This window comes from Lathamus discolor, chromosome 6, assembly GCF_037157495.1.
Source record: "Lathamus discolor isolate bLatDis1 chromosome 6, bLatDis1.hap1, whole genome shotgun sequence".
Classification (NCBI taxonomy): domain Eukaryota; kingdom Metazoa; phylum Chordata; class Aves; order Psittaciformes; family Psittacidae; genus Lathamus; species Lathamus discolor.
This window is the reverse complement of record NC_088889.1, coordinates 40,738,119-40,764,835: the sequence shown is the minus strand read 5'-3', so window position 1 is coordinate 40,764,835 and position 26,717 is coordinate 40,738,119. Positions and strand designations below refer to the sequence as shown.

The following is a 26,717-nucleotide window of genomic DNA, read 5'->3' as shown; positions in this document are numbered from 1 at the left end:
AAAGCCTTTCTTGTCAACTCAGTCTCCTACACTCTACATATTACAGTTACTGGCAAAACCATCGTGACAGAAACATTTTTTCTAGAAAGAAAGGATTACTGACAAAGCATATAACCAAATCCCTTAGCACTGGATTTTGCTTACTCTGTTCTTCTTTCAGTTCCAAATAGACATCTGTTGCACGTATAGCACAACTAATTCTTTTTCCAAAAAAACACCCACAAAGGCAAGAGCATAAATACTAATATTTGTGGAAAGAGAATTTTTTATTTGAGGGAAGCAGCTATTTTACTCAGTTACAATTCATATGTCAAAAGATTCTAAAAGTATAGCCATGGCTACAAATGCTTTAAGTATATGATTATAGCCTTAGCTGTTTCACCAACTATCAAACCTCCCTTCTTGAACATGAAGTCCAACACAGGAATTCCACAAAATCCAACCATTTAAAATACTGAATAGGTTTAAATGCAGCTTTTGCACTAAATGTCAAAACACTTAATCATGTCTTACATTAGCTACAGCTGCATGAAGCCACAAACACAGAGCTAGCAAAACAGAAGCTAAACACTACCTAGGGGGATAATCAGACAGAACAGCCCTAAAAAGGAAGCATCGATCTGTTTAGTATAGGTCAGAGACCAAGCAGAACCTGAAGCTGCAGTCTGACAGCTATTTTAAGTAAATCTAGGGTACATGCTGCTGCTAAGAAGCAGCTGTCTTTTAATCCCAGACCCTCCCAGCCAAAACTGTGTGTTCTGACACAAGGGATGCTGTGAAAACAAGACTGAAAGTAAAGCTCAGAAAAAAACAGAGCAACTTTTAGCTCCATCTTAGTACACAGCTGCACACATAATAGTGCCAGCATCAGTGAAAGGAACAGAGTTATGCATCATCATCATCCTTCCTGGCAGCAGTCTGCACTTGCATCAACTTAAAGCAGTGTCAACCCACAGTCTAATCTTTAGCTTTTTCAAAAGGCTGGAGCTGCAATCAGGAAAGGACAAGAAGATACTAGCAAGTATTTTATAAGGAAGTGTTATAAACATAACTGTGCTTAGTATTTGGATATACAGTGTCCTTGATTTACTAACAGTTTGATCTCCCTATCACCCTCCAGGCTTTTACAGCCATACAGCCAGACACAGCTCAGGAAATGCAAGCTGTGTCTCTGAACCTTGTGCCAATACTTTGGTCATTTTGACTTTTTTGGTGCAGCTATCTCTGTTTTGGGATTTGTGTTCTTTCTGCACAGAGCAAATAACTTTTAACAGTAAGTCACGTAGCAGCCTTCATTGTGACTTGAGTTCTTCCCAAAGACAGCCTCTCAGGTGAGTTCCAGCACCCACTGCTTTTTGTGCCAAGCAACTCCAAGTCCAGAAGCTAGACTGCTTCAGAGACAGATACCTCTGCATGACATCTAGTCTGGAGGTACTTGTTCCAGCAAAAAAAAAAACCAACGACAAAACACCACAATAGAAGACTTGCAGTGAAAACCTGCAGCAGTGTTATCTGTTGCCCCCAGCCCCTGCTCACCAGTTAGAACTTTTGCTGGAAAGCGCACTTACACCCGAGTAACAGATAATGCTGTAAAGCCTGGGAGTGCTGTGCTTCACATGCCATTGACAAGACAAGCACTTCCCAGTTTGGGGTTGCTAAAACTTCACCTGCCTCCTGTAGCTGCAAAAGCATGAAGACAGGGACTGCCACAGCATCAAGCAAAGTCATTTGTCCAGAACCTTAAAAGCAGGGAGCTTTTAATTTGACTGCCTTAATTTATTACCTACTTGAAAAAGCAGCTTTCTTTTTGCTTCCATCAGCCCTCTTTCGACTCTACTGCAAGATGAATCGGGTGTCTACAAACACCCCAGCTTAGCCCAGCCAAAACCAGGGTCACTTGGCTTCTTTTCAGTGGGAGCACTATTCATGATTTGCACTGCAACAACTATAAAAACATCCTCTCGGGGACAAGAAGAAACATTCATATTCCCCTACCTCAAAATAACCCACTAGTCTTTTCATATCTTCTCTGTTCCTTTCACGGAACTACCTCAGAAAGTCTCCGTCAAACCATTTTATCCTTTAATACACTGTACTGACTAATAAAACCCCATCCATAAGACTGTGCTCAAATACACTGGTTATAGTGTTAATAATAAAATTTCCTATTACATAAAATTGAAAAATATGATCTATTGCACTTGTAAATTCTGTAATAATCCAACTCAAAATCTGTAGAAACAAAAGCACAGCAACCAAAGTGACCCATCTGTAGTAGCTTGCCTTGAATAAATACGAAACACAGGCTTGGAAAACACAGAACTTTCAAACTTAGTGAGAAACAAACTATCTTTTCATTCAGTATTTGTTAACATTTCAAAAAGCTTCACTTTTAGTCCAAATGGCCTTTTATATTGTAAAGCTTTAAATATTCTAAACTGTCTAGTGAATCTTACAGTGCTCCATAGCAAAGTAGGTGAAAAGGCTCAGTAAAAAGAAAACGTTTACCTTCAAAACCAGGACTACAGTTCAAAACTTCTAATATAGACTTATATACTCCTTGTTAGTAAATTTACTAAGACAAAGACAAGTCACAGACTGAGACAGGACAGACTATCTAAAGACCTCCATCTTAAACATGGACTGTGGTGACAAATGAAGAATGGCTAAAAATGATTCAAGCTCTTCCAGGTAAACTAAGGACATCAGGAAGCATGTATCAAGGAAGTTGAAAGCTACAGAAATCAACCATTTTCCCTTTGCCTTCCGCAGTTATTGGCTCTCAAAATTCAACAGAATATTGCTACGAGATTTTGACTTGTACAGAAAGTTAACACAATGATTCTTTAAAGATAATTTAGAAGATAGAGACATTGTCAAAACATTCTACTTGAGGGCACACGGGGACTTCAGCAAGGGTCAGTTACAAGAGATGATGAAGAGTCAATAACTAAAGTAAGACATAACTGGTGTGGATTCATTCCCTTACTAAAACATGGTAACAGCAAATCAGTAAAAACTGTGGCAAGTATGACTGTTAGGACTATTAATCTCACTAAAACACGTAACTGGTACATTTGTGACCAGACACGGGGATTTCTGGAAGACTCAAGCCTGGATAAAGACAACTGTTACATACAGAGAAATAGGAAGGCTGAATAGTGCCAAGTATTATGAGAAGTTTGAAAACTCCAGGGGAAATATACCTGAATTTCTGATATAGCACATTATTCCTTTTTCAGATGAACAGGGTTTAGAGTATTCCAAACCTTACTGATTACCAGCAAAATATCCCATCAAGCTGAACTTACACTTAACAAAGATAAAAAAATGTCCCCAAAAGAACCCTTTTTATAGTGCATTAATTTTACAAACAATGGGTTTGGCAGAATGAAGAATGACACTGGCAACACTGCTGAAAGGAGTGTGAAGAAGTAACAAATTAACTCAGCAACACTATACACTCTTACCTAGTCCTTTCAACAGATACATTCTGAGTTAATTCAAAAGCCAGTAGTCAACACACTTTCAGATTTATGATAATAATGAGAAACGATAAAGAACTTCCTTTTTAAAAGAAAGCCACCTCCTCGTATAGGACTGTCAAAGTAACAGACTTGTCTATGAAACCAGAGCAGTTAACCCCATTTAACCAAACCCAATAATTTCATATGGATTAGAAGAATCAAATATATTGTGAAATTTAAGGATAGTACATGCCCCTTAGTTTTTTTCCTGCAAAAAATTATTTTACTGAAAAGGCTACCTGCAATATTCCTCTTTTGTTAGCATTTTAGAGTTTAAAGGCAAAAAGGTTCAAAAAAACAGAGTAACACTGATCTGACTTCAGATATTTCCTGTGTGATCTCGTACTTAATAGTTACCCTATCCTATACACCAGGTCCCCAACATCTGGACAACAGGAGAAACCACTTCTTATCTCACAGTAAAATGGGCAAGATGGGGTTTTAAAAATAGGCAGGTATTCAAACTTTGCCTTTTTAAGTATCAAAACAGGTAGAGAAACATAAAACTGAAGCCAAAACTGTCTTCAAGGAGATGAGTTTTCCAAAGGCACCTCAAACACACCAGTCCCTCAGAGATATTTCAACTATGTGCTTCCCCACTGCCCCCCTTATTCAAGAAAGTTCACCTTTCTGGATGGTGCCTACCTTTGAATTCCACTTCCTGAAAGTGAAGTGCATATCACACAACAAATGTAACTGCTTTGGTTATTCAGGTATATAATATTAAAAATAATTTAAATACTGGCCAAAAAGGATCACAATTACCTTAGCATGCTTTAATTCCAGTTCTGCTAGTTCCACCAGATTTTTTCTGAATGCTGCAACTCTTCTTGTCTTAAAGTCTATCAGTTCTGTAGAAAATAAAAATGTATTCATTAACAGTATTATGCTAGTGCCCTGAACTGCTGACAGACTTTCTTCAGGATGGATAAGCAAAGGGTGAGAGAAGACAACAGGGAAAAAACCCAAGCACATGCCAGGCTAAAGATATTGCTATGCTGTTTGGATGAAAGCAGATCATCATTGCAGTTCCTCATCTCCAGCTAACCTTTTGTGGACACAAAGTTCTTTTGAAAGAAAACTGCAATGTGCGTGCTTTTAAACATTTAATTCTCTTATTCCATGTGCATTGCTCTTCCAAGGCTTTATGTAAAAGTCTTTAGGGAAGACACTAAGCTAAAATTAGCACGTATGCTTTATGCATATACTTTAGTGGCTAACAGGATCACTCATTCTCCACTGTCTCATTTATAGGAATCATTAGGCAAGATTTATAGGTTCAAACAACTCTTAAATGATAAAAACAGAAGAGCATGGTGTTTAAGCCTTTAACAAATCTGCCACAACTAATGAGCTAGATGACTACTAATTCAAAACAATTTCAGACTAAAAAAAAAAAAAAAAGTAAATTCTCAGGAAAAGGGCAACACGTAAACAAGGTTCCTTTTCTCTAGAGCCACTGTAAATCTGCAACTTCAGTGAAATCTCATTTCATGTCTCTCCCTTTTTTATCATGTAGTAGCATTTTATCATGTATGTAGTATCATCTCTGTGACAGACTGCTGCCTTCACAGTAGAATGCATAAAACCAAAGGGGGAATTTCAACAATGCATTAAAAAATGAGGCTTGCCATTACTGCTAGCAATTACCATGCATAAATACTAAAAAAAGAGTGGTTAATAAATAATCTGCACCTAGACTTTGGTCTACCTAATGGAGCTGTGAGGAGCCAAAGGAAAATATTTCAACTTCCTAAGATAAGTAAATACTGACTCAAAGATAATAGCTCTGCTTAGGAAACAGAACAAAAATTTATTCTCACTAATCATAGTCTAAAATCTGTTAATTTTCAAGTAGTAACATACAATCAAAGACCACCAAGTACCTTGTTTTGCAGATTCAGAAATTTTCTCAAATTTCTGACAGCATATTTGCTGAGTAGTTTCAGCTTGCAGTACATCTTTATTTTTCGCCCGTGCTTTATCCAATGCCTTATTAGCATTTTCATAATCCACTAGTGACCTAGATCTTCTATATAAGAGATCCTATTAAAAAAAAAAGGCACATAAAGGTTATATAGAGTTTACAAGAATCTACCCAACAATTTTAGTATACCCTGAATATATATATATGAAAATATCAGATTTAGTCTTTCTTGCTGTATTTCAGCTCCTACTGAATTATCTGCATTCACTTTATTTTATCCTGCAAGTCACAGCAATGTCCATACCAAATGAGACATGCAACATTAATATTGTTTGGTCTACATCTTGCCTGACAGAGGCTAGCAACAGATGGCTTAGATGATACTCCAAAAAGCCTAAGAAAGGGCAATCACGGGAAATTTCACAGCTTCTTAGATTAGAAACCAACTACATTTAGATTATGTATTTGAAATATACACAGGGCCCAAGAAATAGCAGTAGCATTTTTTGTGCAACAGTTATTGCTGTGATCTTCCAACTACACACATTTTCTGTCAAATGCTTCCTAATTCTGTCATATTACTTAATTACCTTACATTAAATAACATTAAGAATGAAATTTTCTGTAGGTATAGAATATCAATTTTGGCCCACGTGTTTTTGTATCAGCACTTGCAGATCATCTGGAACATCCACTTTTAATATAAAAAAAAAAAACCCAACTGCTTACAGTCTACAAGCAGCAAACACATGAAAAATTCACCAACAAATCTTCCATTGTTTTTAATTATACTGCACAATTTGGCACTGATAAGTGGATCCACAGTTCTAAGCCAGTTCCAAGCAGTCTCGCAGCCAGCAAATGCACTGTTACCCCTTATATACAACACAGATCCAGGTTTTACACTTGAGGGATAAATTGCAGGCTAGAGGTGGCAGCTATTTTAACCTACCTACTGTGTATTTCTCAAGATGCTCCCTTATCTCTACCCCCTCCCCCCCTTGTTTTTTTTTTTTTAAATAATACTATTGCACTGAACAAAAGCCCATAAATTCACCTTAGCAGCTTGAGATTCCCGTAGGTAGTATTTCAGAAGATCAGAAAGTTTAAGGTCTTCATCAGCAGATACCCGGGCCTCTATTTTCTGGAAAAACAGTAAGTAAAAGCATCAATTTAAAAACATCCAGACCTTAGGTATTCACTTGTATGATGTAAATAAATATAAAATATATAATAATACATGACAGATTGTCTTTTTCAAAAACCAAGATGATGTATTTGTGACAGAATACTTAAAAAATGCATCATGAGAGGCAGTATTATGATTTTGTATTAAAACTGAAGCAAAAACCAACCACACGAGCAGTAACTGACAACTTTCTATTTTAATGAATGCTTTCTTCCAAATTGCAACTGTATGTGTCAAATACTAGAAAGACAGCAGAGAAACAAAAACTTACCTAGTACAAAGAGTTGCGCAAGAAGTTGTGTTGTTTTTGAGATCAAAGGAAAACAAATTTTTAAGGCACCTTTGCAGACTAGTTGTGTAACTGCATGTATTAAGGTCATTGGTCTCTTGGACCATTTATTTGCTTGTATTTGAAACACATTTCTATGAATTTAGAAACAGAGTCTGCAGGAACATTTTAATCAAAGAGGTGACATTTTAGGTCAAGCAAATAATTCTGTTAACTTAATTTTCTTTAAAGTATGTACTTATACAGATACAATTGCTTGTGTTTAGGAAATGTACATATTTTGTATTTGAAAGTCTTCCTGATACATGGCATGCATCTCCTGCTCTACTAAGCCAAACAAATAAGGCAAAATAAATAAAATATTTGAAAATCTAGTTAGGAGCATCAGCAGTAGTATTTTTGAGTCAAAGAACTGCAGAAACAGATCTTGGCTCCAGAAAAAAAGCAGCATGACTACCATTTTTTTGATTAAGGATTACATTCCTGATTATTTTTTTTCTTCCATAGCAAGTTCTGTGATAACTCAATAACAAGTATTGAAACCAATAACAAGTATCGAAGCATTTTAAAGGAACAGCAGCTTTACTAGTGTATTACATAGAAGAAAGGAAGACTGCTTAGAAATGTGTAATAGTCTGAAGAGTCGTAAAGATCAATCATCTTACAAAATGTATGACTGAAATCTTATGCTTTTTCACTCCCTACTACACACTGCTTAAATGCTTCATATGGAAGAATCCATAAGACATCCACATATTAACATCTAGTTGACACAAGATGTCCTGCCACTTGCAGGATGTACACAAAGAATGTATCTAAAAAGGTTTCATAGTACATACCCTTGTTTTGTCAAATAACTCTGATACCTTCAGAAAAAACCTGCACAAAGGAAACAGCTTATATTAAAACGTTAATTTGAACAGTCTAATTACTTTCTAGAACTCAAAATATAATCTGTATCTGGCAATAAAGTCTGTAAAGGCACTGCTCAGAATTGTAATTCACAGAACTCTGAGAACATAATGGTTTCAAATTGCAGCGCTTCAAACATCTGGGAATTGTACAACTTAAGAAAAGATAAGGGACAAAAGCATAAGGGATAGATGTTTTTTACCAAAGAATAATTGCACAACTCCTCAGGGATTCTTTATGCTTTTGTAAATGAAACCCCAACCACCACCACACTGGTTAATGGACCTATGCTATTACCAAGTGTCTTTCACTTAGATTTGAATGTGCTTTTCAGCACACAGTAAACATGACGCACAGCCAACTTGGAATTCAGGGAGGCTGAGCAACAATGTGGCACATTGCTATCACAGGAGACAATACAAGGGTTCAGTGTGACAGCAGACTCAATTACAGTCAAATCATACTGTTTCAATACAAGTCAGGCAAAATTCCTAACAGACCCCATCAAATCTCAGTACTATCAAAGTAATTGCTATGTAAGCTATCACCAGATCTGGAACTGTATCATGGTAATTCAGGTAAATTACTGAAAATAAGTTAGTTACCTTTCATACCAATCTCCTGTCTGTCACCACACTGACTCTACTAAGAGTATACTTTCACAAGCATCAGCATCTTTAATCGAGTGAACCAAGTTTTACTTTCAGATACATCAAAGTTCATATTCAGGTAAACCACTGAGAGATAAAAGGACAAACAGCTGTACATAGAGACCCTCTTCTATTTTCAGAGTTCTAGTGATCTCTGTAGATCCCTTTCTTTTCCAAGAAAGTTGCAGTAAAGTTGCCAGAACAGCAAAACTACTTTTCAAGATGTTGGTGCAGGAAACACCCACAAAAGTCAGTGTACTCAGCCCACGACCTGTTCTTGCTGCACATGTCAAAGCACTTAAAATGCTTACAAAAAAAAAGTGTGGTGAGTTGGGCTTTTTTTCTTATTCTATGATGACTTTGCATCTCATCCGTGTTATTTTCTACAAACTGCAAAAACCAGCATTTTTTTTTCCAAAGAGTAAAGCAAAAATATTAAAGCAGCCTTTACAGAAAATAAATACTAGAGAAGAAAATCTCTTCATGTGATATAACCATAATACATTCTGGTTTTCTCATAACAAGAGAACTACTGATCCCAGCAGGCCACCATTTAGACTGCTACTTGGCAAATTCCCCCGTAAGTTATTAACAATATCTTACTTGCATATATCTGTGGAGTCTTGTGTTCCTAATGCGTACAATGAAGAACCAATTCTATTATAGTCATCCGCCACATCTAGAAAAACAAGTAAGCACTAGTTTTACTATTTCATTCCTCCTCTCTCTGAAAATTTTGAAGTTGCTCTCTTTCTCCAGGCAGAGATATTTTCCTAAAAGGAACATGCTATAACACAAGAGTAGAAGTAAAATTCCGATCACGTTATTTATTATGAAGAATAACTTCACACAACAAACATGGTGCTCCCATCAAATTGTGAAGTCTGTAATTTATTTAATACAATTAGTACCTGCTGGGTAAATTTATGTGCAACTTAGGCTTTATTTTGATGGAAGATGTACAAACATAATGGCTAAACTCTGAATTTAAATCTGAATCTGAAGTCTAAAGCTATTAGAAAAAATAATCACTCTCCAACAATAATGAAGAGTAAGTCTGTGTGCTTGAGAGCAGTAAACTGAATACAGACTCCTAACTACCACAATACAGTGCTATATGCACACCACTTTCTAGTGCATACCTCATTTCCAGGAAACCCTTACCTCATGAAAAAGTGATCACTGTTTGAAATAACATTAGTGTTAAAGCATTTTAAACAATGAAATTAGAAGCAGGGTTCATAAAGAAGGCTGCATAACTTTACTAGTGAGGTATTACTATACAATAATCATAAAATCTTTGCACAGATGGCTTTTTTGAAAAGCTCTTAGTATAAACTCAGTGGATGATGAAAACATTAACAGATCCAAGCAATGAACAGGAAAATACATTGGCTTGTGATTTTTGAAGTTTATATGCCTTCATGCAGAATTATTCTATTTTATTTTTTTTTTAATAACACAACCTTGTTTTAACAGATTGAGTGGGTCTCCTGCCTCCCAATTCATTACTTCATAGATCCCAAGGGAAGCAATGAAGTCGGTTACAGTGCAGAATGGTATTAGGAAGCCATTAATCTCCCCTTCTATTCCTCCCATTTAAATGTAAAAATAGATTTTCTGCTGGAAAGAGGAAGCTAGTGTTTGCAAGCCCTGCAGCTATCTGTCAGTAAGTTATCCACACTTACATGGGTTTGGGTTTTTTTATTACACTTTTACTACAGGTTGCCCATTTCCAAAACAGGTTTCCCAGTCATTGCTCTACTCCACTATCCAGAATTCCTAAAGGGGCCCTTTCTCTCAATTTGCAGTTTGATAGAAGTTACCAGTAAACATCCTAGGTGATTTGAGCTTGAAAACCAGTGCAGCTTTGCCACAAGTTTGAGCAATCCTTTCCCATCACATCCTCTACAACCTAATTTCTAACCATTCTCCTGGTTCTACAACCAACGTGAAACACTCTCTCACTACCTAAAGTCTGGCACCTACCTACCACGAATGAAGGTCAGTTTTCATTTCAAGAAAGCAAACAATACACCAGAAGCCACACTGGGTGGGAACTGAATGAAGACACAGGGTCCCTTAGTAATTCATTAAGCTATAAATGACTCTCTCCATCTCCTAACATAAACACTAAAGCTACAGAAGACTCATTCTTCATACAACAGCAAGAGAAACATCTGAAGAGCTCCGTAAATTCTTAGTTTAGTGTCTCATTCAATATCCATTTAGAGTCCTTACCAATGAAGATTCACAAAAGGTTTGTGGCCTGGTTTTGTGTGAACTGTGTTACCATAGATAGCAAAGATGGAATCTATGAATCACACACAACTTCCAAGAAAGTAGATGGAATCTAGTAGTTGTTCAATTATGATTTATCAACGCTAAAAGCTCAAAGTCAGGGGCAATAAAGGTCAGCTACTTTCCAAGCTTCTCAAACCACCGTAATCCTAAACCAAACGCAGTAATCCTAAAACAAAGACTTCCCATTTTTGCAAATAAATGCACTGCACTTTAGAGGACCATCTTGAGCTTCCAGAAATCACATTAGCCAGCACTCAGCTCAGGAAGCTAAGTGGAAAATCTTGCCTCAGTAAGAAAAGGGGTCCTGCAAATCAAGCTACTGCATGTACACATTCCCATTTCCATTCTAAAAAGCTGAAAAATGGAAACCTGACTTCCCGGTCTAGAACTAAGAGCCCAAATAGGAATTTGTTGCTCAGCAAGGTAATGCAATGCTTAGTGTGGCAAGAAATTGCGCTCTGATGAATGCAAGCTCATTCAGTTAAGAGCAACTTCAGTGGGCGTAAAATCACACATACTGCTATATTGCAGACCACCACATACAAGACTAAGAATCAGACTCTGAAAAAATATTATTACTGAAAGTGTGTTTCTCTTCCAGAGGGACAACATGAAGCATTAAGATATCTTCAGTGCTGCATCAGGCTGTTCTTACTCCATCTAGTCTATTACAACAAAGGCTAAATAAAAGTCAGATTAAACTTCTTGAGGCTTTTTGAAGACTACATTTGGAGAAATTAATTCACTTTTTACATGCAAACCAAAACCTAAAAATCACTACTCTTCATGAACCACTTCTGTACATTTTAACCAGTGTTATTTTCACCCTGGAGAAAGAACTCACTTTTATGTGATCTTGTCATTTTATCAGATTTGGCAGAGGCATCTTTGACTCTGTTGTGATATTCTACGAGGAATGTTCTTTCATGTTCAAAGAAGTCATCCACATCCTACAAAAAACAAGTTAAAAAACAGGATTACACTCACTCTGTACAGAGCAACTGCAGAGTAAATTTGCATATATTGCTGTTGCTGTGACATGAAATGCAATCTATTTTTATTGTTTGAAACACCATTTATGTAAACTGATTTCTTCCTCATTTATTTTGTTATGATCTGAAGTTTTACTAAGAATTTAATAAGAACTCAATAAGAATTCATACCAATTGTCTTAAAGGTCTAAATAGCTAAACCTGAAGTGAAGGAAATAGGTTAACTGTTAACTACCACTTTCATGACAGAAAAATACAATAAATGTCAAGTACTTAATAAAAGGACATTTACCTAGAAAAATGGGGGTGGTGCGGGAAGGGGGACAGGGGAAAGAGAGACACCCAGTTGCACAGATGCTGAAGTCACAGCAGAGACAATATGAACTCCTAGCTCAGGAACGCTGATCTTGATGACAGATTTCTTTCAAGTTAGTAACAGAGGTAAAATTTAATATTTTCTGTAGATATTTAACTTACATTTATTTTTAAAAACCTCTAAAATAGCACAGATGCTCATTACCATGGAATAGCCTGCAACATGGGCTTTAAACAATGTGCTTATGAAACCCCCTGATTATTCGGACTTTGTATTTTCCTCCGAGTCATAATTGACAGTTACAGAAACTACCCAGCAGTTCCAAAACTCAAGATTTTACAACTAGGAACTTCAGCTCCTCTAATTGGCTTGCAAATTGAAAGCACTAGGAAGAAAGGAGATCAAAATAATCTTCTGCAGAATTTATGATTGTTACAAAACCAATCTTTCCACTTTTGGAAAAGTCAAAATTAAATGGAATTTTCATTAAAATTCTTTTTTGGCTTTTTTTTTTCTCAGTTACATTCTTGTATCTATTGGGAAAAACAGTGCCAGCTTTATCACTGCTCTTAGTTTTGACACGGTAGAAGGATGTTACAAGGCTGGTAAAATGCACACTTGTTTTAGTAACTTCTGAGTTGCAGCAGTTGGGAAAGCTTTCCAAATATATAAAATGACAGGCCAGAACAAAAAAAACACAGTTTATCAATTTTATATGGATTTAAAAATGGTTTAATTTTATAAATCAGGGGAAAGAGTATTGAAAGCCCTCAGACAGTTCTCAGTTATCTTGCATCTGGGGCTACAGGTTCCTTTCCATACTCTGCCTCTTAAGAATTAAGTTAGACATTGCTAGAAAAATCCATTTCATGTAGCTATGTAAAATTCTGCTTCATTAAAAAAAGGGGACAACAAAGTTAATATATTTTAAATCTTGACAAATTAAGCAGTAATCACCTTTACTCCTGAAACAATGACACCATCTGCTGATTTAACCATATTTTTAAAGAAGTCTTCGAGTTTCTCTTTCTTATTTTTCCCACGAACACTCAACTGAAAAACAAATTCATTTATCAAGTTGGATCATTTTCTGGAGACAACAGAAGCTTTAAAAAAAATAATAGATAGTCTTACACTCTGCATTAACACCAACAAACCCACCAGAACCCCCCAAACAACCCACAACAACAAAAAACAACATAAAACCCAGCAACATTCTAGCACCTACAAATCACACCAAGGTGCAAGATGTACATTTCAGTTATTAATAATACAGTATTTATCAAATGGCAGATCTTTGACTTTCTATGAAAGCATTTACTCCTCAGTGCACTGAACATGTTGGTTTCAGTCTCTGACTCCTCCTGTCTATCTAAATTTGCCCAGTTTAAGTAAACTGAGTTCCTAAACCAGTAAGCATTTTTACCTCAAGAAACAAGAGGATCCCCTGTAACATATTTTGAAGTTACGCATGTATTCAGTTGAGCCAGTCTTTCCAATGATTTCCTCAACATTTAATGCCAATTTCTGTGATTTTAAAAAGCAACTAAGAACTGTTCGCAGGATATGAGCAATCACTGACACCAGTCATCATGAATCCAGTAAGTCTCCATTATCTCAAAAATTAGACAGCAATTCAGTATGTAACATGCAGATACCCACAGTAGTCCAGTATCAGAAAACTGAATAAATTTTCACCTACATTATTAACAAAAAGGCTCTACTTATCAGAACATTTCATTAGAAATCATCTCTAGTTTTGTTAGCAACCCCACAAAAAACAACCAACCAACCCAAAACATACTGGATTATCATGAGTATTTTTGAAGCTGAGGCTAGAGCACATAATGCATTTGGTTCTCCAGGGGGCAGGAAAACGAACGCATACAGCCTAAATGAATTTCTACCTTTTATGATACAAGTATGTCTGGAATGAAGGAATTGATGCCATTTACTCCAGGAGGTAAAGCCCTCTTAATCAATTTTCCATCCTACCATAAAAGTACATCTTGATTTCTCTTCCCAGCAATTCAGTTTTCAATACTCACATCCTGATTATATTCCAAGAATACATGGAAATTTAAATCCTTTCTCAAAATAGGATGTGCTGCCACACGACACAAAAATACTTCATGCATTGCAACTGTCTTCTTGAATATTGCCAAATACTCACTGAAAACAAGAAACAAGACAAGACATAAGAATTAAACACAAAGTGATTAAGCTTCAGGTAAGCCTAGTGAGCATCTTTAAAGGATCCTCAGTAAGGCTACAAAATTATAAGCTGATGTAGTAGAGGTTATCACTCCAGTATTTGATATATGCATAAATAAATAGTACAATGTTAATACTAGTGGGAAATCAGAAGCCTGAACACATTACAGAGAGGCTTTTAATGAAGGCACAACAAATGCATTCTGATTTTTAGGGCTAGCTAACATAGGTTTGCTGAAAGTGTAACCTCATTTGATCGTCCTTTCCCCAACTCACCAAAAACAGAAAAACTGAGATACAGTCAACAGGCACAATATAGCTGATGTGCAAATTCCTTCCTCCCCATCTCCATCCCCTTGCCTATTTGCACCCTCCTTACTCATTTAAATGTTCTTGTAGTTTTGTTAGCTGTTTAGATGGAAGTCTTTCATTCCATGTTAAAGCACCTAGCCTCTGGGGACAAAGCTTACATGGATGTCTTGCTTCATAGTGGTTCTAAAAGCGGAATTAAGTGCTGCATTTGGCAGGTATAACAAAAAAAATAAATAAAAATAATAAAAAAAAAATCACATTTAACCATGACAATCACATAGTTGCCCAGCTGAGCCAACTCAAGATTAAAGCATTTGTAATTTAATGGGAAGGCTTTCTTATCAATACAAGTTTGCTAGAATTCATTTTGCTTTGGAAATTCAGTAAGATAGAACCTGTCTAGAAATGAGGAAGGGGCTTCTTTCCCCATTCTGAGGTCAAACGGTGAAATGATAATTAACACTTTTGCTTCCACTATGTGCAAGGAGGTTAAGATTTACATACCAGCAAACCAGCAGGGCCAGTGTTGGGAGATGTTTGATCTCAGTGAGAGTAGTAGTCATTCAGTGAAGACAAAAAAGGAGGATGCAGAGGATGGAGGTGGCAGTAGAAGAAACCCAAAGTTTTCTGTGTTATCCAACCCCTAACCAGACCACAAGAGAATCATGATCAGGGCCGCTGGAAAACCACAGATTCTTTAAAATCTATAGTGTTTTGCTAATTTCCAGTTTTCTGCATATGAAGTGTATATCTACTCTGCTATAAATTATGTTGTGTACATAACACTAGTAACAGAGCTTTTTAAGACATTTGCTCACAGCAGCTGGAGTTTGGAGAGAAAGCAGCAGTTCTAAGAGTTCTATGTACTTTTCTTGCCAATTCAGAGCTCTCAATAGCAGTAGTCTAGAAGCAGTGTAAATATACACTTGAAAACTGAAACCAATGACAGGAAAAAGATCAAAGAAGTGAATGCATGATAAGGAAAGTGGATGAAGCAAGGAGAAACTTCACTGTGTAACTCAGAATGAAACAAAATGCTTTAGAGCTGGTATTCCAATACATATTAAATTCACAGTAAAGGAAAATACTATTTTGAGGAAGTACATTCTCCTTGTGCAAGAGAAAAAAAAAAAAAAAGAAAGAAAAAGGGAGTGCCAGAAGACAAAAAAAAAAAAAAAAAGTATTTTCCAGTAATCTTCATATTTCTTGGGGAATAGAAAGTTGGCATCCACATTTGCAGTACCAACCACATCCAAAACTCCCTAGTTCAGTCACTACATGTATAAACCTTAAAAGTCTCACTCTGCTTATAAACTGTGGAAGACCAGAACTAAGATAGAGGTTACCTCCTCCCTTTGCATACATTCTGTGAAGAAAGGGATCTAACTAGTCTTTCTTATAAAAGAACGCTCAAGAACAGCCCAATTTTTTTTTCCTGCTTCAAAAGATCTTCCATGAAATTTCTACAATTTTCCTGATGGCTCTGATCATGATCACTAAGATAACCCTGGTTATGTAGCAACTGGATTCTCAAGCCTATAACTCACAGAGAACCATTATAGTGAAATCAGAAACATGAACTAGCATGACAGCATTAAAAGTTGAGAAACATAAGAAAAAGAATAAAGTAGTAACCAAGTTTACATACGCCTCCAGTTCTTGTTTCATCTTGGTGAATTCTTCCTTAGTCATCGATCCTTCCCCTTCTCCAAGTTTCTGCAATTTCTCCCTTGAGGCATCAAAGTCAGGCCTGGGTGGTGCTGGTGGAATCTGGAATTGAATCAGTTTTCTTTTAATTGCTCTTCTTCTCAGTCAAACAACACCCATTCAGTACAGGAACTGTGGATTGCCTGCAGCTTTTTAATACATGGCGCTCTCTTTCGTCACTCATTACAGCATTCATGGATAAAGTGCCTCATTCATGAGTTAGACATGCTGCATTACTATACCAATTCTGGCCAAGTGTTCTTGAAGATTAAGAAAATATTAGTTAATACTTTATTAATGTATTCACGGCTTCAATGGATAATAACTGGAGAAACTAAACAATACCTAGATACTTAGCTTTCCCATGACAATGAACTAAAAGTTGAAATCGTTATTTTTCAGTTGGCTTTGGTTTAGCTTATTTGGTAAGAATATTTCTTGTTTAAAGAAAAAAATAAAAATTAATTCACAACTGTTTTCACACCATCCATTTATAACCCCCCAAAACTTTAAACCAAAAAACCCATTCCATATTGTTTGCAGGCACTAGTTCTTTCTTGCAGCACTGTTGACATTAAAGATACACCTGCTGAAATAACAAAGCACACAGTAAAAAAGTCTCCATGTTAATCTTGTAATACAGTATATTAAGATTGAAAAAGAAAACACTGCATTCAAACTAATCCTCAATTGCCGTAAGAAAAGGGACACAGAACAAAGTTAAGCTATGCTTAAACTTCATGTCACCAGTATTTGTCTGTTACATTAACGTGTTACAAAAAAAACCAAAAATCTGGCATCAATGTAGTCAACTGTCTGAAACTAGTTATTGCCACACTGAAGGTCTAGTCACTTCAAATAGTTTTTCTGACTAAAAAAAGACTAGCTCAAGAATGGTATGACACATTACAGATTATATTCATCATAATGTACCCCATGTCAATTAGAAATATGTTTACCTTGTGAATAAGTAGACACACTCTCGCCCAAACAGAATTAATACCTAGCTTTCACATAAAGATGACAAAAATCACTATTTGTAATCAAAGTATGACCAACAGCACTCATTTTTAATAGGCAGCATTGTAAGGTGACTATATTGAGACATCTGCTCCCTAGAGGCCTGAAATAAACTTCAAAACATAAATTGTTCAGTTGTGTATTAAGGTTCTCTGTAGTTCTAGATGCTATTTACATTGCCTTTTTTTTTTCCCCTCCAACTGATTTATGGTGAAATGATTCTGATCTTCATCATGAAAACTGGAAAAGTGTAATCACTACAGCTCAGTTACTGTACTCCGCCGTTCCAACTAAAACAAAGGCAACATGAAACTTGTAACTAGGTTAAACATTAGCTTGCAAAAACAATACCACCAAGTTATACAGTTCACCTATCTCCCACAATTTTAGCATGGTGGACTGAAGATATACTTGGATACAGATTAAACTACTTGGTCCTTTGGAGAGAAATGCAAGAAAGTATGACAACTACACTAACTTTCCTCCAGCCTTGCTTCAACCATTAATTTTGTGTAACTGCATAAAATGAAGTATTAAGAGCACCTGATCTGATTTTAGAAGGAACGAACATCTGCCACTTCCATTGCATTTAAAAGCAGCCACAAGTACTTTAGATACATCCTATAGAAAACAGTGCACCTAAACCAAAAGAACTGTAATACTTACAATATAGCCAGCATAGTCCTCATTTTCAACAAAAGAATCATGAAGCCAAATGAACTCTTCATGTTGCCGGACAACAGAAAATTCATTTTGTTTGAAATTTGGTAAGGAACTCTAAAAAGGAAAAAGGAAGAAGAATAATGAAAAGGTTTCCATTACTACAGGAAAAGCACCCTAAAGGAACAACAGAATATCTCTGTAAAAATAAAAATAACCCAATCATGCAAGTATTGATTTGACCAAAAGCAAAGTTCATACAACAGTAATTACCCCCATCTTTATTAGCACAGCAGTCAATTGGAATGAGCTACCCGAAGAGGTTATAGAGCCTCCACCCTGAGAGATATTCATAACCCAAATGGACAAGTTCTGAGCAATGAGCTCTGGTTCACCCAATTAACTGGTGGGAGGGAGGGAGGAGATGAGACTAAATGATCTCCAGAAATTTTATTCAACTATTTTGTGATTCTGCAATCAATAAACATTTAAATCTAAGGAAGAAAAAGCCATAAAAAAAGCAGTAACTAAAACTTGGTCTTGAATGTAATTCCATTATGAAATACATTTTAGTATCTGAAACCACAGTTAAGCTAAAAAAAAAAAAAAAACCCAAAGAAAAAAAACCTACACTGAAGTATACTGAGATATATTAAAGATTCTACCTGCAATAAGTCCAATTTATAAGCATGGGAATGGCATGACAACGTAACAGTACAAAAACCGGAATGTCATTTTTTTCTAAACAGTTTTTTAACCCCTTAAATTTTAGCCAACTTCAGCACTGCAGCTACACAGTCTCTTAAACACGACATAAAGCTACCTTTCACTTCATCCAGATTGTGCTACATTTGTTTCAATACATAAACTTTCTCTTCTATATAACTAAGAAGTTGTTCACTGTACAAACCCAAGCTTTTACCTTTGTATGGACAGTGAATTTCACTTTGTCCCTCTCACTGAGTGCATCTGAGATATCCACTTGCAGAGCAGCATCAGTCTGGAGATCTACATTTATTGCTCTAAGCTAAACAAAGAAAAATCTATTTAGCTTAATTTTAAAAAAAGTTAATTATATTTCCCATATTCTTCCCTTGAGAAAAACTCTGATCCTGCAATGCTGAACATCCATAAAAGACTGAAGATTACAAAAAAAAAAATCAACATTAAAAGATAGTTTCCACCAGAAAAAGAAATCCAGTAGTACTCCTTATGGCATACAATGACAACACAAGCAATTTCCTTTACCATACTCCTTGTTAGCACACTATTTTTATTTCTGTGTATCGTTAACTTGCTAGTAATGATATGGTCAAAGTATACTTACAGACAGCAGCAAGTTCAGGTGTTTTTATTTATTTCTCTCTTCATTCCCCCTACTCTCCCAAACTGACAACCTGCTGTAAATAAATGTACTTGTAAAGGTAATTATGGGAGAAAAGTGGTCCTATATTCCAAAGGAGCAAGAGCTACTAAAGGCATGGTTTACTCACACTGTCTTAACACTATTCTTTTGTTTAACATTTCCCATGACATACTGAAAAAGCTTTAAAAAAAAAAAAAAAAAAAAGAAAAAATATCCTGAACTTCACAGACCTAAATCTCTCTGGAAATATTTCTCTGGGGGAAAAAAAAATGAAAACCCACCAAAACCCTCCCACACAGATAAAACACCCCAACACACAAACAACTAAAACTAAGATTTCAATCTCTTCAAGAACAGCATGAGTAATGGCAAAAGTGCAAGGAATACACACTTCTTTTCCCACAAGACATGAAACCCGAACTGTCTCACAGAATAATACCGAAGACGCACTGGGGGAAAAAAAAAAAAAAAAAAAAAAGGAAAAAAAGAAAAAAAGAGAGAGACAATGGTCAAATGCAGAAAAATTTGAAGATGACTGAACACTGCAATGTTTGGCAGTAACCGGACAAAGGCTTCAACAGTATTTGGTGAAACTAACCTCATCTAGACCCCAACCAGGAATTTGAGTCCCCCCACCTTTGCACCCTCACTGTTCTAGAGCAGTTTGTCCCATGACGATTTCATCATCATGATCAACAGACCTTCAGAATACTGTTATAAGTAGTAAGGCTAACTCTGAAATCTTCTCCAATCAGTGTCAAAAAAGAAAGTTTCAATGCCATGCTCCTGAGGCCTACTCCTTACTGAGACCCTGTGTTTTATTCTATGCTGCATTTTTTCTAGAAATTCTACATTACATTCTACAGCATAAAAATACTTTGATACACAAGGATAAAGACTTTTTCCTCACAAGCTTTCTCAGGACTGCATTTTGAAGTCAATACTCAAGTACAAAAATGCTTTAAGTATCAGCAACACAAGAGTACAAAGGTTACAAAATGAGCAAATTTAGAAGGCAACTCTTCAAGGCACTGACTGAACAGCACTAGGAGAGAAGCATCAACTGCCACATCTTGTTTTCCACCAGTTATCTTAATCCTTATCTTAAATCACAGTGGTCAGCACCCATTCTAGTTTTCTTGTTAACCTCAATGCTTATGTAGCAGCAACCAGACTAGCATATCTTAGAATTAATGTATTAAAGTAAAACTGAAATCATACGGTCTAGCATATTCTGCTAAACTAGCAAAATATAACAGTTCAACAGCTATTACACAAATAGTTATAGCTTTTCCTTACAACAAAGTTGGAAATCATTAAAACCACTGCACAGTAACATACTCAGACACATGATTCAGGCATCGCTTTTTGTTTTGTTCTTCCAAGGTTTAGGGGGTCACAGCCTCACACAAAGGCATATTATCATGCAACGATCCATTGCAGATCACTTCTCAGAGGCAGAATCTCCTAGCTCCTACTGAGTTTCCAATGTGTTTACCGTCTAATTTAGGAAAGAAAAATATAATCTGACATACCAATGTCTGCCTTATGCCGTGACATCACATTTTTCAGCTTGCAAAAAGCTTTGTAGTGGCCACACTGTCTGAGGTGCTGTTTGTTTTTCACCGGTCCCCCAGGATACATTAACCAAATAATCTCAGCAAATAATCTGGATTATCCAAAAGGATCTTCTAGTCTTTCACAGGTCACAAAAGTTTCCACTCCAATGTGGGGTTTTTTCCGCCTTTTTTAAAAACTGGTACAATACAAAATTCTAAGTTTCAGTGTAACAGCTGTTCGAGTTTGTCACTAATGTGTATGCAGTCTCTAGCGCAGTGGACCCTGGCCATATGCACTATACACAACTCCAGAAACAACACGCTTACCAGTGCTGAGAAAATTAGAACCAAAATATGACAACTTCACTCATGACATACAACTGTAAAGGACTATTTGATTCATACTAGTTAAGTTTGTAACAGTTTTGAAGAGTTTAATCGTATGTTAAATTATGCTGTGTAGCCTGACTGCCAACAGGGAACCTTTTCATCTGCAATGGTAATGAAGCATTTACGAAAGGTGTCAAAGACAATCAGGAAGTTGAAAGACTATATGTATTCATGGGGCACAATGGTTCACATTGTATTACTGGCAATTAAATTCACAAACAACATCATCAGACAACAAACTTAAGCAATCTCTTCATCACTACCTTCCACAAGAAAACCGCCACCATGGTTTTCTAGTCACAAAGAATAGAAAATGAAAAAAAAAAAAAAAAACCAAAAAAACCCCACTACAAAACCCAATTTGGATGAAAAATCTAATCTGGATGAAAGCGGAAATGGAAGTACCTTCAATTCAGGAAAAAATGGAGGTGGGATACAGTCCCTTTGTATTTTGCCCTTCCCTCCCAGTCTTATACATACAACAAGGCACAGTAATTTTATGCTTAGATACATAGTCTACACCCATGCTGAACAACTCGCAAAACAAAAGCTAACTTCATTTAGGTGCTTTACACTTTCCTATGCAATACCAAGAAAGTCCCAGTTTTATTCAGAGTCTTGGAAACACGAGAAGCCAAGGGCTAAGCAATGTTAGAGTACTAAAAGAAGGTAATGCAGGGAGAGGATTTAGCTCTTGCTCAAGCATCAATTATACTTCAAATGGTAATGGAAGGAAGCTGGTAGAGACAAGAGAAACAATCAAACCCTACATTCCTAGCTAATGTCGTCCATTAACAACAGTAACTTCTGTACTCTAAGTTCTTTCAAAACTGTTAAGAGAAAAAGCACTCTTCCTTCAGTGGGTTCTTTACAGGCAGATAAATACACAAGGCAAGGAAACAAACAATACTTTTACAGCAAGAGATTACAGTGTCTTCACAGCATTAAGTTCCTAGCAGACCTGTTCCAAGGGGTAGCTCGTTTTCCCTGAATGACTAGACAAGAGCATTAGCCAAGTCGGCTTAAGTTTACATCTATATAAAAGACACAGGACAATACCAGTAGAGCAACACTATACCACCTTTCAAAGCATGTATTGTTTACAGCAGAGGGAGCATAAAAAAAACCCAATAGGAACAGAGTTACTCCAAGCGAACTCAATAGTATCTTCCTAAGCCAGATTCAGAAAAGCAATTCCAGCAAGTTCATTTTATGCAAACCATTTATAGTAAGTTCCTTCTACAGACCACCCACTGCTACTTCCTCAAAGATGATTCTCAGTGCTCTGACAATTCTCCAGAAAAGGCTCCATATGGTATCATACAACTGTTTAAGAATTACTGTTCTATGTGGTATCAGCATAATTTCCAGCCCACCTTCTATCCCACTGCCCCATGTTAAACTTAACACAACTGTAGCTGACCAAAATGATTCTGAAGAATTAGAATCATATGATCATAGCAACATCTGAATTCTAGAGAGGAAAGAATACTTGTTCTCAAAACGAAAAGCTCTATTACTCTAACCAGAACTTGCCATCCATGCCTTCAAATAAAGGCGTGACCCGCTCCTTTTTTAATTGCAAACAGAGAAAGACAACAAATAAGAATGAGGGAAACACTTTATGAGGAGTTGCTTATTTTTACTACTGCTAAGAAAAAGTTACCGGTTTGAAGATTAAAGCACAGCAACTCCATTCATTAACAGACTGACAGTATTGGTTTTGATTAGATTTTCTGTATCAAAATCATGCAAATACCCTGTGTTTTAACCCCAGGGATTTACACAGCAGTGAGAAAATTAAAACCCCAGTGACTGAAAATAAGCAACGTAAAAAAAATAGCGAAAGGAGGAGGACACAGTTCTCGTTCAATTCCTCAGTGCTGGATGAAGATGGGGGAGGGGAAGAAAAATGAAGAGCTGCACTTGGCCAACTGAGATGATGTAAGTTGTCCAACAGCACAAACAAGACTGCTAAGAGATTTCTTAAGGCTTTCAAAGTACCTTGTGAACTCTGACTACCCATAGCCTTAGAGGGAAAACTAACAACCACCAAACAAACAAACACGTTTCACACAGGACCAAATCTGCATTGTTATGTTCTACCTGCACCTTCAGGTAAAAAGACAACCTAACTGTACACTTCAGTGTCTGTTGCTATACACCAGGGATAACCTATGTAAAATACCACTCCATAGATAACAAGTTCTTCAGTCCTTGTTCTGAAGATGCTCAAAGGACAATTTCCACTTTCTCTCTTTTTCATCCAGTATTCTTACTAAGCAGCTGTATAATTAAAGACAAAAGCTCTACGGTGACTTGAACTGGCCTAACACAATATTTGAATTCCTTTTTTAGTTTCTGGCCATAAGCTGAACATAAAACACACTGAATTCCTACCACATATATACAGTCAAAAAATGCTTAATACTTCACATTATATTTGATGCTTGAGTATGGCACGCATGACAACAGGATATACCAACATAGTGTTTTTTCAGGTTTTGTATTTTTAGCAATGTACTAGATGCAGCCACTTTTAATAACCAGCAACAGCCTAGGCAACCCTGAAGCTGCTCTCCTACCTTGGCTCAGTCATTCTTTCTTAAGATTCTAACCAATAGGGGCAATCAGTCTGAGTAAGTTATACTAGATTAGCTGATTTGTTGCTTAAATAAGGCAGGCAAGTTAAAGAAAGATGGATGCAGCAGTCGGAAGAGAAATGAAGGCCAGAAACAGCAGTGCAGAGGAAAGGTTTTCTCAGTAAGGAACATAATCGTGGCATCCTGTCCCAGCGACAGAACTTCTTTCCAATAAAGAGTTTATTATGCAGCGTGTGCCTGTAAATGCCCCATTGTTATCTATGGGAGAGCCCCTAGGGCCTAAAGAGAGGGCAGGGGAGAGCTGGGCTATTTCACACAGGCCCTGGCTCAGGAATAAATATGGAACCTGGTGCTCTCCACCAGGCTGGTCAGCCTGGTCAGGAGCACCGGACAACCTGGGGGTGTGCGGAGGGAGAGGGCCCACATCAGAGCAGGGAAGGACAACAGAGAGGGGACGTGAATGTCCAGCACAGACACAACATCCCCTCGCAGGCCAGCCCCACAGAAGCACGGAAGAACTGCCCTTCCAAAACTCGGGTGACAGAACAATGAGAAATTCACGGCAAGACACACGGACACCAGCCCCAGGGGGAGGCCGTGCTATACCCACGTCCGCAGACCCCGGGAGACACACACCCCGTGCCCCGGCTGCCTGCCTCCGCCAAGCATCCCGCCTCCCTCCGGGTACCCAACAGTGGGCTCGGGCCGGGCAGCAGCGCCTGGGCCCCGGGGGAAGGGGCTAACCCGCCCTCCCCACCTCCAGCCCCCAGGCGCCGGGGTCCCCCACGCCTCCCCGCGGCACTTACACCTCGGTCCTCCTCCGAGAGGAAATCTGGGCCGTCGTCCGAGCCTTCCTGCTGGCGGCGAAGAGGAGGAGGAGGCGGAGCGGGCCGGGGGAGCACGGAGGGGCACGGCCAGCAGCGGGACGGCGCGGGGGGAGACAAAGCGCACAGGTTAGCGACCCGGCCGCCCGCGCCCGCCCCGCCCCGGCACCGCGGCCGCCCCGAGACCCACCATCATGGCTGCCCGCCGCGCTGCGCTGCGCGCCCGCCCGCGGCCCGGCGGCGAGGCGAGGCGAGGCGGGGCGGGGCGGGGCTGCGGCGAGCTGCACCTCTCGCGAGGGAGCGGCGCTGCCCCCCCTGCGCCGGCCGGGGGCGGCTGCGGAGGGGAGGGCGCCGGGCGCGCAGCGCGGCCGGGAGCCGGGCCCTTCCTGCGGCTCGAGGGGTGGGGGGGGGGCCCACTGTCGGCCCGGTTTTATCTGGGGCTGCGCGGAGGCTGTGGCGGCCGCCCGGAGCCTGGCCTTCGAAGTGCGTCCGCGCCTCGATGGTGGGTGTTTCTCGTGTGCGGTTTGCAGAGCGGAGAGCGGCTTTGTTCACGTGTACAAACCCCGACAGCTCTGCACACCGAGAGCAAGTGTGCAGAGCCCCTGAAAACGTGCACAACAGGCAGAGCTCTGCTGCCGTCCTGAGCCCTGTGCGTAACCGACGGCTGGCGTGCTGTCCTGCTTTTCTGCGCATCAGCCATCCCTGTGAGAGACGGGCTTCCCAGCACCAGCCCTTCACCCCATGCGTTTTTACAAGCATGTGTGTGAAACGGACTGCGCGGTTACACGGTGCTAGAAATTTTAGTGGTTTATAATGGGTCTATGGGTAGTTACATGACTAAGGCTGATGATGCCTTTCATTCAGGCTAAGAAACAGCCGCTAAATGCCACTTTTGTCTAAATGACAGTGGAAAACATCAGCATCCGCAGACTAAACCGGACATAAGCGTGGAGGGCAGGGAGTCCAAGCCCAGGCCCAGGCCACGCTCTGTGAATCAGAGCTAGAACAGCCGAGAAATGGCCTCAGGGTGAGGTTTAATAATCAGCATAAACTGATGCGTGTGCCGTTGCTGAGAGATGGCTGCAGGTGTGGACACTCGCACTCCCGCGGGCATACAGTAGACAGGCAAGGGCTTCGGTCCAGCTGCACATTAATCCTGCAACAAATGATTCATTTACATCAGTCAGGCCCATAATCCAGCCAAGCCCATAGTTGTACAAGCACTAGTGGGACAACAGGACCACTGCCTGCCACAGTGGCTCCATGGATTTATATGGGATCTGGAAACTACACCTTGAGAAATGCTACTCATGCAGCCTCAAGATGAGAGAAGGGAAAGCTTTCTCAGCATTGTACTGCTTCAAAGTGGGCTTTGGAATTCAGAAATGGAAACTGCCTCTTGGAAATTGTTCTTGGTACAGCTGTGGAAAGAGGCCTTTGAATATGCATTTTGTAAATAATTAAAAAAGCTGTTCTTTAAACAGTTTTCATGTGCACAGTCTGTTTCTGGTTTGATACCGACACACACACCACATTCCAAAATAGTGACTTACTACTTGGGTCAAGAGAAGTTAAAATACTTCACAAGATTCTGAGAAAGAGTGTGTGACCACGGTTTAAACACCGACCTTGTCATGCTGAAGGGGTAAAGACAGAGGCATGCAGGAAAATTATTTCTGGGGGTTGACCTGCATGCGTTAGCATCCTGTTCGGTGCACAGCCTGGGCTCAGTACCGTACCACCACTCCATCTAGCAAGCATCTACTTTCCTAGGAAAACTAAAATCAGCGACAGAATGAGTGGGGTTTTTTTAACGTGCATTATTTATTGTTAATACGTTTTTGTAGGACCAAACAACCCTACGTCAAAGAGTTGAGAAAAGGCTTCACAAGTAATAGAGACAAGTCCCTCTTCCAGGGAACAACTAAGTAATCCAGTTGATGGGCAGAAATCTGG

General features: G+C 38.5%; 1 protein-coding gene across 4 annotated transcripts in view; it reads right to left on the bottom strand.

Moving 5' to 3' along the window:
- The window catches only part of SNX6 (sorting nexin 6), a 28,976-nt gene extending 3,955 nt beyond the window's left edge, over window positions 1-25,021 (bottom strand). Inside the window, exons 1-13 of one of the 4 annotated variants that reach the window (XR_010614069.1) lie at window positions 24,952-25,021; window positions 24,744-24,791; window positions 18,942-19,046; window positions 18,026-18,136; window positions 16,281-16,402; window positions 14,155-14,278; window positions 13,064-13,159; window positions 11,643-11,748; window positions 9,098-9,173; window positions 7,772-7,811; window positions 6,512-6,598; window positions 5,414-5,573; window positions 4,293-4,378 (exon numbers count right to left, since the gene is read on the bottom strand). Coding sequence is in view for 2 of the 4 variants with exons in the window: in XM_065686312.1 (XP_065542384.1) it covers window positions 4,293-4,378; window positions 5,414-5,573; window positions 6,512-6,598; window positions 7,772-7,811; window positions 9,098-9,173; window positions 11,643-11,748; window positions 13,064-13,159; window positions 14,155-14,278; window positions 16,281-16,402; window positions 18,026-18,136; window positions 18,942-19,046; window positions 24,744-24,794; window positions 24,952-24,957 (1,170 nt within the window). In the remaining 2 variants the exon portion in view is untranslated. Of the gene's footprint in view, window positions 1-4,292; window positions 4,379-5,413; window positions 5,574-6,511; window positions 6,599-7,771; window positions 7,812-9,097; window positions 9,174-11,642; window positions 11,749-13,063; window positions 13,160-14,154; window positions 14,279-16,280; window positions 16,403-18,025; window positions 18,137-18,941; window positions 19,047-24,743; window positions 24,795-24,951 lie in introns of all 4 variants that reach the window. The other 3 variants (XR_010614068.1, XM_065686312.1, XM_065686311.1) reach the window with 3 other exon arrangements.
- Window positions 25,022-26,717: the final 1,696 nt, after the last annotated feature.